This window comes from Phyllostomus hastatus, unplaced genomic scaffold, assembly GCF_019186645.2.
Source record: "Phyllostomus hastatus isolate PE091 unplaced genomic scaffold, TTU_PhHast_1.1 phas_scaffold_1066, whole genome shotgun sequence".
Classification (NCBI taxonomy): domain Eukaryota; kingdom Metazoa; phylum Chordata; class Mammalia; order Chiroptera; family Phyllostomidae; genus Phyllostomus; species Phyllostomus hastatus.
In genome coordinates, this window is record NW_025334004.1 from 20,738,484 (window position 1) to 20,751,099 (window position 12,616).

Consider the following 12,616-nt stretch of genomic DNA (forward strand, 5'->3'; position numbering starts at 1 on the left):
TTGGGCAAAACCAGCTTTGCATGTCGACCTCTGTCTCCTTGCAGTGCCGCCAAGCTCCTGGACAAGAACCCGTTCTCGGTCAGTAACACGACCCCTCTGCTTCCTTCGCCTGCCAGTCTCCAACTGGCTCAACTGCAAGCCCAGCTCACCCTCCACCGGCTGAAGCTGGCACAGACAGCTGTCACCAACAACACTGCAGCCGCCACGGTCCTCAACCAAGTCCTCTCCAAAGTGGCCATGTCCCAGCCGCTCTTCAACCAGCTGAGGCACCCGTCTGTGATCAGCGCCCCCCACAGCCATACTGGGGTGCCCCAACATGCTGCCAGTGTGCCCAGTGCCCGGTTTCCCTCTAATACAATTGCCTTCTCACCCCCCGGCCAGACACGAGGTCCAGGCCCCTCCGTGAGCCTCCCCAGCCAGCCCCCCAGCGCTGTGGTGGTGCATCCCTTCAGCAGTGTCATGCCCCAGACCCCTGCCCAGCCTGCGGTCCTCTTGGGCATCGGCAAGACCGGGACAGGTCCCTCGGCAGGATTCTACGAGTACAGCAAAGCCCCGTCCGGCCAGGCATATGGCTCTGAAACGGATGGTCAGCCCATCTTCCTGCCAGCCTCGGCCTCCACCTCAGGCAGTGTGACCTATGAAGGGCAGCACTACAGCCAGTCAGGACAGGATGGCCAGGCTGCCTTTCCCAAAGACTTCTATGGAGCCAACTCCCAAGGGTCGCACGTGGCAGGCGGGTTTTCAGCTGAGCCAGCCGGGGGCCTGAAAGGTGAGGTAGGTCCACTTCTGCAGGGTCCAAACAGCCAATGGGAGAGCCCGCACGGATTCTCTGGCCAGGGCAAGCCCGATCTCACAGCTGGCCCCAACCTGTGGCCTCCGCCCCCCAGCCAGCCCTATGAACTGTATGACCCCGAGGAGCCCACCCCGGACAGGACCCCTCCTTCCTTCGGGGGTCGGCTCAACAGCAGCAAACAGAGTTTCAGCGGTGCACGGCGGCGGGCCAAGGAGGAGCCGGCGGTGCTGTCCGTGCGGCCCCTGCAGCCTCACGAGCTGAATGACTTCCACGGGGTGGCGCCCCTCCACCTGCCGCACGTCTGCAGCATCTGTGACAAGAAGGTGTTTGATTTAAAGGTGAGTCATCCAAGACCACCTAGGAGCCACCACTGGAGCCCGGGCGGGCTCACCACCACCACCACCACCCGACTCTCACTGTTTGTAGGCAAGAAACTGGTGTATTTGGGGACTGGGTATCACAATGTTGCCATCTCTAACCTTGATTAAGATCATAGGTATTAGGACCAAAAGGAATTATGGAAATGTACTAGGGCCACTCCTTGCTTTCAGGCAAGTAAGAAATTCTTACCCACGTGCTCAGCTGAGAAAGCCGTGGCTGAGTGGGGGGATCAAATGACCTCACCTGGGTGACAGAGGAGGGACTTGGGAACTAGAATCTCCCGCCTCCTAGGCGAAGACTTTTCCTCTGTGGTCCACGTAGAAGTTACTGTTCCTGGAGCACATACACTGTGCTGAGTTCGAAAGGGGAGAAAATGTGACCAGGATTCTGGATCAGAGGCGAGAGAAATTCTCAGGGGGGGTCTAGACACATTACCGCAGAGGGTCTCAGCATCCCCCTCTGCAAAATGGAGACGGAGCTTCATGGCACTTCCCAGCGGTGGTAAGTGCTTCAGCCCCAGCAAACAAGGGTCTGTTATAGTATCAATTTCTCCCCCAGAATGAAAGGATGATGCAGTGAAGTATTTCAAAGCAATGATAACAGCTAACATACATTAAAGCCTTTTCTGGATGTCAGCAGTAACTCTCCGTAGGTCATACTATTATTATTCTCACTCTACAGGTGTAAACACTGAGGCCCAGAGAGACACAGTGATTTGTCAGGGCCCCGTAGCTGGAAAGCGGCAGAGTGGAGATTTGAATGTGGGTCTGGCCTGTCCAGAGTCTGTGCCTCTTGAGCTATACTGCCTTCTGTCTCCCTTCTCATCTGCATTTCATAAGGATCCCTCCTTAAATGACCCCTGCCTAGTGGGAGTCACACTACACTGTCATTCCCCTCTGCTTGGTCCCCTGGTGCAAGTGCATCTTGTCAGTCAGGAGGGACACACCTTCTCACCTCCAGTCTCTGGAGGGGACGGCTGACACGAGAGGTGATGGAGGACTTTGTCTCCTAAGGCTTTGCAACTCACTGTGAGCACACCTGCCAGATTCTCCCACCTGCGTATGGGAATGGGACTAAGCATCCAGCGAGAGGGGAAGGAGGAATTAGGTTTGTGACTCAGGGCTCCTGTCCAAGATGGGCACGGGCCGTGCATGTAAAGCCAATGGCACGAGGACTGGATGGAGGGCAGGAGCCGGTCAGGAACCTGGAAGGGAGAGGAGTGGGTGTGGGGGGAGGGGAGAGATGCAGCTGCAGGGCTGGCCTGGCCTCTGGGGGGCGCTGAGCTCCCAGCCTGGCCGGGGAAGCCTGCTCTCATCCCCTGCCTTCCCGAGGACTCAGTTCTGCTTCTGTCATTTTTCTTTCCTTCCGGCCTAGGACTGGGAGCTGCATGTGAAGGGGAAACTCCATGCTCAGAAATGCCTGGTCTTCTCAGAAAAGTAAGTGCTGTTGAGCAGAACAGGTTCCTGCATGCGCCCAGCACATATTCGTTGAGCCCCTGCTGTATGCCGTGCTTTGTTCTAGGTGCTGGGGAAACTGCAGAGGACAACGCAGGCACAGTCCCTGTCCTCAGGGAGCTTACACTTAATGGGGGATCAGGTGTAAACAAAGTAAACAGTGAATTATATAGCACCCCAGGTGGTAAATGCTAAGCAGAAAACAATGGCAGGTCATGGGCAGAAAGTAAGAGTGTGTGTGTGTGTGTGTGTGTGTGTGTGTGCGCGTGTGCTTTCCTTACATTTTAAATGGGGAGGGGGCCTTGCTGAGGACAGACACCTCAGGAGAGAATGGAAGGAGCTCAGGACTGTCTGGGGGACGTGCATTCCTGGCAGAGGAAACAGCAGGTTCCAAGTCCCTGGAGTGGCCTGGGACACTCCAGCAGCACAAGCGTGACCAGAGCAGAGTGTCGGGTAGGAAGCCAGGGGAGTGCCAGAGCCCAGGTCCCGAGCCCGTGGGCCTGCTGCAGGGACTTTGGCTTTGCTGTGAGTGTGACAAGCATTGGTGGACCGAGCAAAGGAGCGATAAATGTGCTCTGGTTCTACTGAGAACAGAGAGTGGGGGGCAAAGGCAGACACCCAGAGACCAGGGAGGAGGGGGCCACAGATTTCCGCAGAGAAGAGGATGCCTGGCCCAGGGATGTAGGACAGAGGGCGGGGTCCAATGTTTTGAAATGATCACATTCAAGAAGCCTCCCTTTCTTATTTACAAAACCCAAAAAGTGGAAGTCATCTATGTGTAATCACCCACCAGATGAGTTGGTAAACAAAATGTGATATTATCTTGCCACTGTGTAGTTCCAGAACATTCTCATGCCCACACACCCATGACGCAGTCACTCCTCAGTCCCCTTCCCCCTGACCCCTGACGACCACTGATCTGCTTTCTGTCTGTGCGGGTTTGCTGCTTCCGGACATTCCATAGTAAATGGGATTGTGTACTCTGTGGTGTTTTGTGACTGGAGGTTTTCACTTAGCATCCTATTTTCAGGTGCATCCACATCACAGCATATACCACTTTTTATGGCTGAATAATATTCATATATGTGTGTATATATCACATTTTATGTATCCATAAATAACTTTTTTGATCTATTTTTGGAGCCTTTCTACCTTTTGGCTATTGTGAATACTGGTGCTAGGAACATTCATGGACGCGTTTTTGTTAGAACATCTATTTTAGACTATTTTGAGTCTATTCCTAGGAGTGGAATTTCTGGGTCACAGGGTAATTCGTTATTTAACTGATCGAGTAACTGGTTCCCCCTCTTCACCCCCCTCCAGCGCTGGTGTCCGGTGTGTACTCGCGCCTGCAGAGGGTGCTCTGTGTGCCTCTCCCAACAGCCCGGCTGTTTATAACCCCACTGGGAACGAAGGTGAGTGAGGGCTGGAACCAGAAGTCAGCTTCTCAAAGGCTTCTGGCGTCATGTCTCTGATCACCACACTTCCCCCCGTCTGTACCGTTCTTCTGCATCTGTGAAGCAGACAGATCCCAGGACACTGAAATGCATTGGACCTGCTGGCTGGGCCCTTGAACGTTTTCTGACATAGTTTAGACATAAGGCTTTGCTGGTTATCGACATGCCCAGAGGCCTACGAGGGCAGAACCACCCCCCTCCAAAAACACCGGAATTTATATCTAAAATATTGTGTATTTATCCTTACATGTTTAAACTTCAGTCACCTTGAAAGCACTCTCTATGTGATGCAAAACACCCATCGAGATGTCTTTTTCCATTGCTCAAAACAGTTTTTGAACTTGTCGATTTTGAAGCCTTTTAGTGCTACTGCTGTTTTTTGTTTCACTTCCTCCACATCAGCAAAATGCTTTCATTTAGGACTTTCTTCATCTGGGAAAACAACAAAAAAAGTCACTCGGGGTGAGATTGGGTAGATGGGGAGGGTGGAGCATGGGGGTCATGCTGATTTTTTGGTCCCAAACTGCTGAGTGTTCAGTGTGGTGTGGGCAGGTGCGTTTGTAAATCACCCATCATGAAATGGGCAAATGCGTTGAAAGAGTCTCCAAAAAAAGTTCACTGAAGCCAAATGCAGCCTCTCACAACACCACCAGCTGGTCCACTGATACAGATGGGCTCCTAGAGCACTTACCTCGTGGGGGAAGCCTGTACTACAAGGTGCCTGCCCTCCAGAAGATAATTCCAGGTTTTGGGGGGTTCCCCCTTATAATCATGACAACTACCAAACAGTATGTTAAGAGGGAATTTTCATTTTTCTCTTTTACTTATGTCCTAATAGTGACTTCCTCGGGTAAAGTAAATAAGTAGGTTTTCACCCAGTTTTGTGTGACTTATCATTTAGATTATGCCTCCAGTCTTGGAACATCGTACGCAGCCATTCCCGCAAGGTCATTTGCTCAGTCAAACCCCACCTTCCCGTCGGCTTCCCCAGGGACAAACGTAAGTACAGAGCATTTTCTCTATGTGCTTGTCATCATCATTGTGTCACCTGCTCTGCCTGGGTGGTGCGTGCAGAGGCGCTGGGAAGAGACTGGTGTCGCTGTGGCTTTGTGCAGTGCAGGGAAGCACGTCCCTGGACAGAGGTCAAGGCGAGCCTCATTCGGTCCTGCGAGTTCTGAAACACACAGAAGAAATGCTGACATACATTTCTAAAATTGAAGGCATTCATAGACTTTCTGGCATTCGACACTGGTTCAGAAAAAAATAAGTTTGAGCGTGTGCCTGTGCGTTCCTTCAGATGTTGACATTTTATTGAAGCGGACCATTTCCTGTGAGCAGGTAACTGTGCAACTTGAATGTGTCTGAAAGTAATGACCTTGGCCCGACGGTATTTGTTGGCCCCTTGGGGAAACGGCTGCTTCTGTGCAATACTTTGTTTTCAGTGGTGTTTGTAGCCCTCTCTCTCTACAACATGCTCCTTAGTCCCCCAGAGCTCTGAAGTCCGTCCCTCCTTCCCCACCAGCCAGGACAAGACAACCGTGTCTCCTCTCTGTTTTCCCACCGCGGGTAGCCTTGTCCCCCGCGGGAGCTCTCTGACTGGAGTTCCCTGAGGACGCTTGGAAGGGGGTGGGAGACGCAGAACTGACTGTAAAACAGAACGTGTTTGCTAGAGGGCGTGTGTCTGTGTGTTTCGCCTGTGCCTGTATTTTCCCCCTCGAATTCAGACTACGAGCAGCTGCAGCCTCTTTCTCCCTCTCGTCTCAGGCAATGAGTGAGCACAAGCTCCTGACAGCAGGCCTCTGCTTGCTGTCTCCTCCATGTCCCCTCCATGTGCTGTCCCCTCCACATGCCTGGCCAGAGCTGTTCCTGCAAAATTGTCAAAGGGCAAGCTGAGCAGCTGAGGTTTTAGGCCCTGGGGGAGGAATGCGGCGGGGTGGGGAATGGGGGGTGAGGAGATTCATGACAGGAAGCAGGCCTGCCTGGGCGGGATTCCCATTTGTCTGTTGGTGATGTTTAATGGGGGGAGGGTTTCAGGAGAGCCCCTGGCCGCGAGCCCAGGGTTCTGGAGAAGTTGGTGGTCTCCCTCTCTGCCCTGTCCGTGCTCAGAGCCACACCTGATCAGGGGCAGCTGTGGGTCGGTCCCAGGAGAGTGCAGTGGCTGGGTCCAGTGAGCCCCGTCCATGACCTTGAGTCCCAGTGGGAGTGCTGGCAGCTGTTTCCCCATACTGTGGCCCATGGGGGCATCTCGGTTCCCACAACCCGCTCTGAAGCCCCAGCACTGAGGGGACTGTGACCCAGGTGAGGGAGGTCGGACTGGCAGGCAGGCGGGCCAGAGGTCTGGGCACAGGAAAGAGCTGGCGTCAACAGAGCCTCTTCTGACAGGGAGAGGGCTGAGGAAAAGCGGGGACAGGACAACTCTCCGCGTGTCCTGTGCCCCAGCCCCATCCTCCGGGGCAGAGCAGTGAGCCGGAGGCCCTTTCCTGTGGACGTGGAGCCAGGAGCCCAGATTCAAGTTCCAGTCCTGGAGCCCAGCAGCTGTGCGGCCGCAGGCAAATCACTTTACTTTCCTGAGGCTCCAGTTCCTTAAGCAGGGACAATACTCCCCTAGGAATGACTGCTGAAGGTGAAATAAAGGACTGGTGTTCCCCTGGCTTGTGTGATTGACTGTGTGACCGTGCCTTGACCTCAGAGGCTCGTTTGTGCCCACTTGCCCACGGTCTCCTGATTCAGTGCTCAGAGCTGGCAGTGGGAGCGAGGCCCGGGGTGGACCAGAGTTGTCCTGCCCTGGGGAGGACCAGGTGAGGCCAGGTGTGTGGCAGCGAATTGTAAACCGTGCATGAGTAAGAAGGAGCAGTGGCTCTTGCTGAGTCACGAGTCCTCATAGCCCGCGGTGGGGCTCCCTGTCCTAAGGCTGGCCCCGTCTGCTCGCTGCGTGACTTCGGGCAGGTCTCAGTGTTCCTTGTGCTCCGATCTGTCCAGTGATCTCCATCACTGTATCTGCCCCCCTGAGAGATATGGGAGGCTCCCTCCGCTTATGTGCGGGGCAGGGGCTAGCCAGCTGCTGACCCGTGATAATTCGTGAGTACAGTTTCCTGCAAATGCCTAGAGACTGGGAGGTCATCTGGCTCGAGTCTGAGAAGAAGCAACACCCAAGAAACGTTTTGCTTTCTGCACTGCAAGCCAGCAGGAAGGACGTGGAGAGCCACTGACACTGGAGGGTGAGGATGATTGCAATAGCAGACATTCATAAAGTGCGTAATGCATTCTTAGCATTTTTGCTGCCTTAACTCACTTAGTCCTCCAGACAGCCCTGTGAGGGGGGGAAACCGAGGTGTACAGATACTAGGCGCCTTGCCTCAGGTCACGCCGCTGGTACATGGAGGCCTGAGGCCTCAGGATTTGAACCCAGACAGTCTGGCTCAAGACGCTGCACTTTTAACCACTAAGCCCTGCTGCCCCTCTCTGAAAGTTTCTGAGTTCTCTTCCTTACTGTGGCCATCTCTTTAGTGCGCTCCCTCCACTCCCCCTGCTCCCACCACTCCCCCTGCTCCCACCTCACAAGCTGCTTAGCAGGATCCGAGGCTGCCTTGGGGGTGCAGGCCCTGCCCGGGCCTTGCCAGCCAGCAGCCATGGAGCAGCGTGCAGAGGCCAGGCAGACCCAGCTCCCGGATTCTTTGCCACCTTGCCAGTGTCTCCCAGAAGGAACTCAGAGGTTTGAAGGCATTTTCTACAGACCCAGTGAAGGGAGAGAGGCATTCTTTGACTGGTTTTATTGTTATACAGCCTGTGATGTCTTGCTGGTCACATGAGCCTTCCCCATGATATCTGGGGTATCAGGACCAAGCCCGCCCAGCCATGTGCCGTGAGTGGCTAGATAACGACACCCTTCTGTGGGCTTCTGGTGCTGCTGATGGCCATTTCTGGCCAATGGAATTGCATGTAGATATGTCTGTCTTTAGGAAAACCTGAAAGACAAAAATATTGACATTTGAAGACACTCGGAGCCAATGAATCTGCTACTGAAAGATAATTTACAAGGCTCCTTTAAGTAGCAGGGGCATCTCTCAGAGAAATTACTGATTTTTTTTTTTTTTGGTCTGCAAATACTAACCTCCAAAGATAAGCAGATATATCAGAGGCAATTACTCTGCTAACAAAGAACACTCCGCCCATTGAGCTCCTTGTGCATATTCATTTCTGCTGTTTTTTTCTGCTTACGAAATTTATGCTTCCTGTGAAAATTCAAATGGAAAAGACGTATTTAATGAGTGATTGAAATTCCTCCACTACCCCCTCTCTCCCACACCCACCTTGAGAACTATGAAAGCTTTCTCTGGCTTCCCTCCAGAAGTGTCTCCCAGTTCTGTGCCAGAGTTTTTCCTGTCTGATTCCGCTTACATACATCTTTTCAGAAACGCATTCGTTGCAGACCAGCCAGGACTCTGCTGTTGTAGGATCACTGTTGTTTGTGCACCAAAGAGCGGTCGGTCCCTGCTTCTAAAGCTCCCCGTGTCTGAGCAGAGCACAGTGACACGGGTCCTGGGAAGGAGCCCTCAGGAGGTCTCTGACGTGCCACATGGTGTCAGACGATGGAAGATCCCGTCGACCACCTCCCCCAAGCCCAGGCTCGGCTGCTGCATTCACACTTGTCTCAGCTCTGTGCGAGTGCCTGCCGGCCTTTCATGTCCACGTGCATCGTTAACAGAGATGGGGAGGGGGAGGGGGGCTGGGGCTGACACCCATCACCCCCTCCCCCAACCCCAGGGCCCCAAGAGACTGTGTTCACTGTCGCTGAAGCTCCTGCCACTTCACGGGAGCCGTGGCACTTAGCCTCTGGCTGACAGTCGGCATAAATAGAGTAATCAGGTTTCCTGCACGGGCCTCGGGGCCTTCTCAGGCTGTAAATAGTTGTCTTGCACCTGTCCAAGGCGGACTTGGCCTGCTGGCTGTCCCCATAAAACCGCCTGGAAGTTTTCACAGCCACCTTGGGGATTATTCCGTGCCAGCGCCGCAGATGGGCCTCCCTGGAATGGGACGATACGCATTGTTTTTATGGTTTCTTTCTCACCGGGACCGCACACACCGGGAAGCTTGTGTGAACAAGGAAATCGAGGCAAATGGAAAGGGAAACGTAAATGTCTGTGGGAGGCCAGAGGTTTAAGTCGTAGGTGGTGGTTTTCTAGAACGTCTGTCTGTCCCCTCTGGCCTTCTGGGCCCGTGGTTCAGGGCACTGTGGTCTCCTGACGTCCACAGAGCATGAAGAAGAGCAGGTGACCTGACAGATGTTAACCACCCCTCCAGCCAGTCCAGCTCTGCCGTTGCTCCTGCCCCCCCTATGGGGGCCACCTTGTGCATTTTCAGAGAATGCAAAGAGCCAGGAAACAGGAGACCTGGGTGGGATTTGTTTTCTGTTTCTTTTTTTTCCTTTTTTTTTTTTTTGGCAAATCTTCATTATGTTTTCATGTTGCAAAAGTAGTGCGGACATAGTGCAAAAAATTCAAATAGTAACAGAAATGTAAATAATAGGAAGTCCAACCCTGCAGACAAAACTGAAGGGTAGATGTCTTTTACTCTAATTATGTGTTTCTGGCTGGTGGACACGTGCATGGGCAGCTACTAAAAGTATGTATTTTTGCAAAAATCAGGTAACACCATATCTGTTGTACAACTTGGGTTTTTTCCCCTCCTTAACTTAAGCTCACAGGACATATTTAATTGGTTTCTAGACATCTTTGTGCATTTGGACATAAAACCCCATCTTATGTATAACATCATCTATTGTATGCCCTTACCACAACTTATCAAGTCCGCGATTGATCAGTGTTTTCTCTGAGAGCTGAGCTGTGATCACAAACCCACCACGCCTTTATCATTGCCCACAGATTAAGCCCCTTAACTGCTTCCAGACCTCAGTCTCATGTACACAGTGAGGGGTGTGGGCCAGCTGAGCCCCACTTTGAAGATTCCGTGACTCTAAAGGTCACCTGTTGAACTACCCCAAGACCCGTAGGCAAGCCTGGCACCAATAGAAGTAGATCTTCTCTGAGTCAAAGCTGATACGCTTTCTAAAATATTTGGAAGTGTCAGTAAGGACATCTGTGTCTCTATCCTACAGTAGCCGTAGCTGGGCTACCCACGCCCATCTGCTCTCTGCACGGTGTGTCCAGAATCAGCGCCATGAGGAGTAAACACTGGCGCTGTGTCTGTCCTGAGGTGTTTTCAGCACAAAACCTACAGAGGCCCGCACACCAAGTGCCAGGTGAAATTAAGTCACACCTAATTCCAGGAGATCAGTCTGGAGCGCAGACATTGTTTATTGGACATCAAACTCATATTTATAACTCTAGCAAGTACTTGGAGAGACCTCTCTCGCCCCACAGGCCTGTTGCCCTAGCCACATTTTTATTGCAGCTTCGTGAGTTGTTTGAACTGGACCCGTTCTCTGAACTCATCAGTGAGGCTAGCATCAGAGGTTCGCACCAGCATCGGAGGGCATTGAAAGGTCTCCGAATCTTCTACACAAGTCTGTTTGCTCTCTTTGTATTTCCACTCACCTGTAATGACTTGTGGGTGAGCTGAGCAGTCTGGGGCCCAGTCACAGGAACCACTGAAGCAGCATCTGGCTTTAAATGAGGGACCCCAGCCTGTGAAAATGGACAACCCAGGCCCTGATCCCACGCAAGGGGGGCATTCCAGGTCAGTGCTGGCCTGCAGGCCTACTGATGCTGGCTGGGAAAGGATGACTGTCCCTTTAGGTTAGTAATTAGGCCTTTGGTTACAAACCTGGACACCTCAGCGCTCTCAGAGATTTGACCTTGGGTGGGAGGGTTTCAAATGCACCTGTCGCACGTGAGCCTCCCGGAGGCTCAGCAGGCAGAGCAGCGGGTGGGAGGTTAATGGGGCCCATCCACCCCTCACACCAAAAGTTCAAGTTGGAGAGGTCTTACGATTCTCTCCTGCCCTACAGCACAGCTTTTAACAATGTAGTTTTGGTAACTTTTCATTTTAGTGTCACTCAGAACTACAGAAAAGTTGTAGGAAAGGTTTAAGGACCACCCATATGCTTTCTACCCAGATTCACCACTCATTTACATTTGGCTCTTTTATCATTCTCTCTGTGTCTTCCGGCGTCTGTGTGTGTCTATTTAATCAGTCTGTTCATTCATCTCTATCTGTCCATCCATCCTTTCGTCCATCTGTCCGTCTGTCTCTGTCTATTCCTCCATCCGTCTGTCCATCTGTCTCCTGTTCCTTTCACCCATGTGTGTGATCATCGGTGCCTGTTTTTTCTTGAGCCGTTGGAAACGTATCTCTTCACCCATAGCCACGTCAGTAGGAATTTCCCCCAAACACAGATTTTCTTTTCTCTTACATAACCACGATAGAGTTACAGAAGTCTAGAATCACCACAGCGTATCCTTGAAATCTTGGAGAAAAGGAGACCAATATTTATTTATAGGAGCCTGCTGGATGCCAGGCATTGCACCAAGGCACTTCTTGTACATTGCGGCACTTCTGTCGTCTCAAGAGTCATGTGGAGTCAGTTTGTATTCTCCGTGTTTTGTAGAAGAGCACACACTCAGGCACGGAGAGGTTCAGTCATCTGCCCGAGGTTAGACACTGGGGAGCAGACTCAGGTCCGGGTCTGTCACTCATGTCTGGTGCCTGGCACTGGTGTCTGGAGGTGGTAAGGCCACACACTCAATGTGTGTCTGTCCTTGAAGAGGCTCCCAGGCCTGTGTCCCCTTAGTGCATCTCAGTGTGTCATTCAGCTGTTCCAGGCACTGTGGACACAGAGTCATTCAGGGAAGGGCAGAGCTCACCAGCAAGGTGCTCACTGCTCGGAGCTTATCTTCAGCCCTGTAAAGACCGTACGTACACCGACACGTACAGGCGTGTCTGAAAGTTGAACATGCTTGTGAACGTATTTGTGCTGACACGGGTGATCACGGACGGAAGGAGGACAGACATGACACTCACTGGGACAGAGAGTGGGAGAGTCACAGGTTTCCTGTTTATGCCCAGCACAGTTGGGGAAAGTTATCATTATCCTGGATCTTGGAGTTTAGCTTGGCAAAGCTTCTGGGAGGAGTGGAATTTTAGAGCTTAGAGCCACATAAGTTTGGGCATTTTACATCTGGGAAGGACTTCGGATGCACAGGCTGCCTCCCTCATTCCGGACACTGGGAAACTCAGGTCCAGAAAGGAAAATGAGTTTGCCCTGTCATGTGCCTACTCAGTGGCCAAGCTGGGGCTCGAATCCAGGTCCTCCGTCTTCCGGGATTGGGTTCTTTCTGCTACATCGAGAACTCGAAGCTTTTCCCAGCCAAAACCCCTTTTAATCATTTACTCCTACCTCCAGCAGCCACTGTCCTTCGTTTCCTGTCTGGAAAAGTTCTGTCTCTGCCAAAGTGCTTGTATTAGTGAGTAATTAACTAGTTATCCATTTATGTTCATCAGAAACACAGACACACCAACCGTACTCTCTAATTAGCCTAAGATCTCACCAGGGTCACTGCACTGTTAGAGTC

General features: G+C 52.3%; 1 protein-coding gene across 1 annotated transcript in view; it reads left to right on the top strand.

Moving 5' to 3' along the window:
* Positions 1 to 12,616, top strand: part of RBM20 (RNA binding motif protein 20) — a 182,700-nt gene that overhangs the window by 128,103 nt on the left and 41,981 nt on the right. Inside the window, exons 2-5 of the mRNA XM_045854240.1 lie at positions 45 to 1,131; positions 2,549 to 2,610; positions 3,952 to 4,043; positions 4,987 to 5,084. Coding sequence (XP_045710196.1) covers positions 45 to 1,131; positions 2,549 to 2,610; positions 3,952 to 4,043; positions 4,987 to 5,084 — 1,339 coding nt within the window. The remainder of the gene's footprint in view (positions 1 to 44; positions 1,132 to 2,548; positions 2,611 to 3,951; positions 4,044 to 4,986; positions 5,085 to 12,616) is intronic.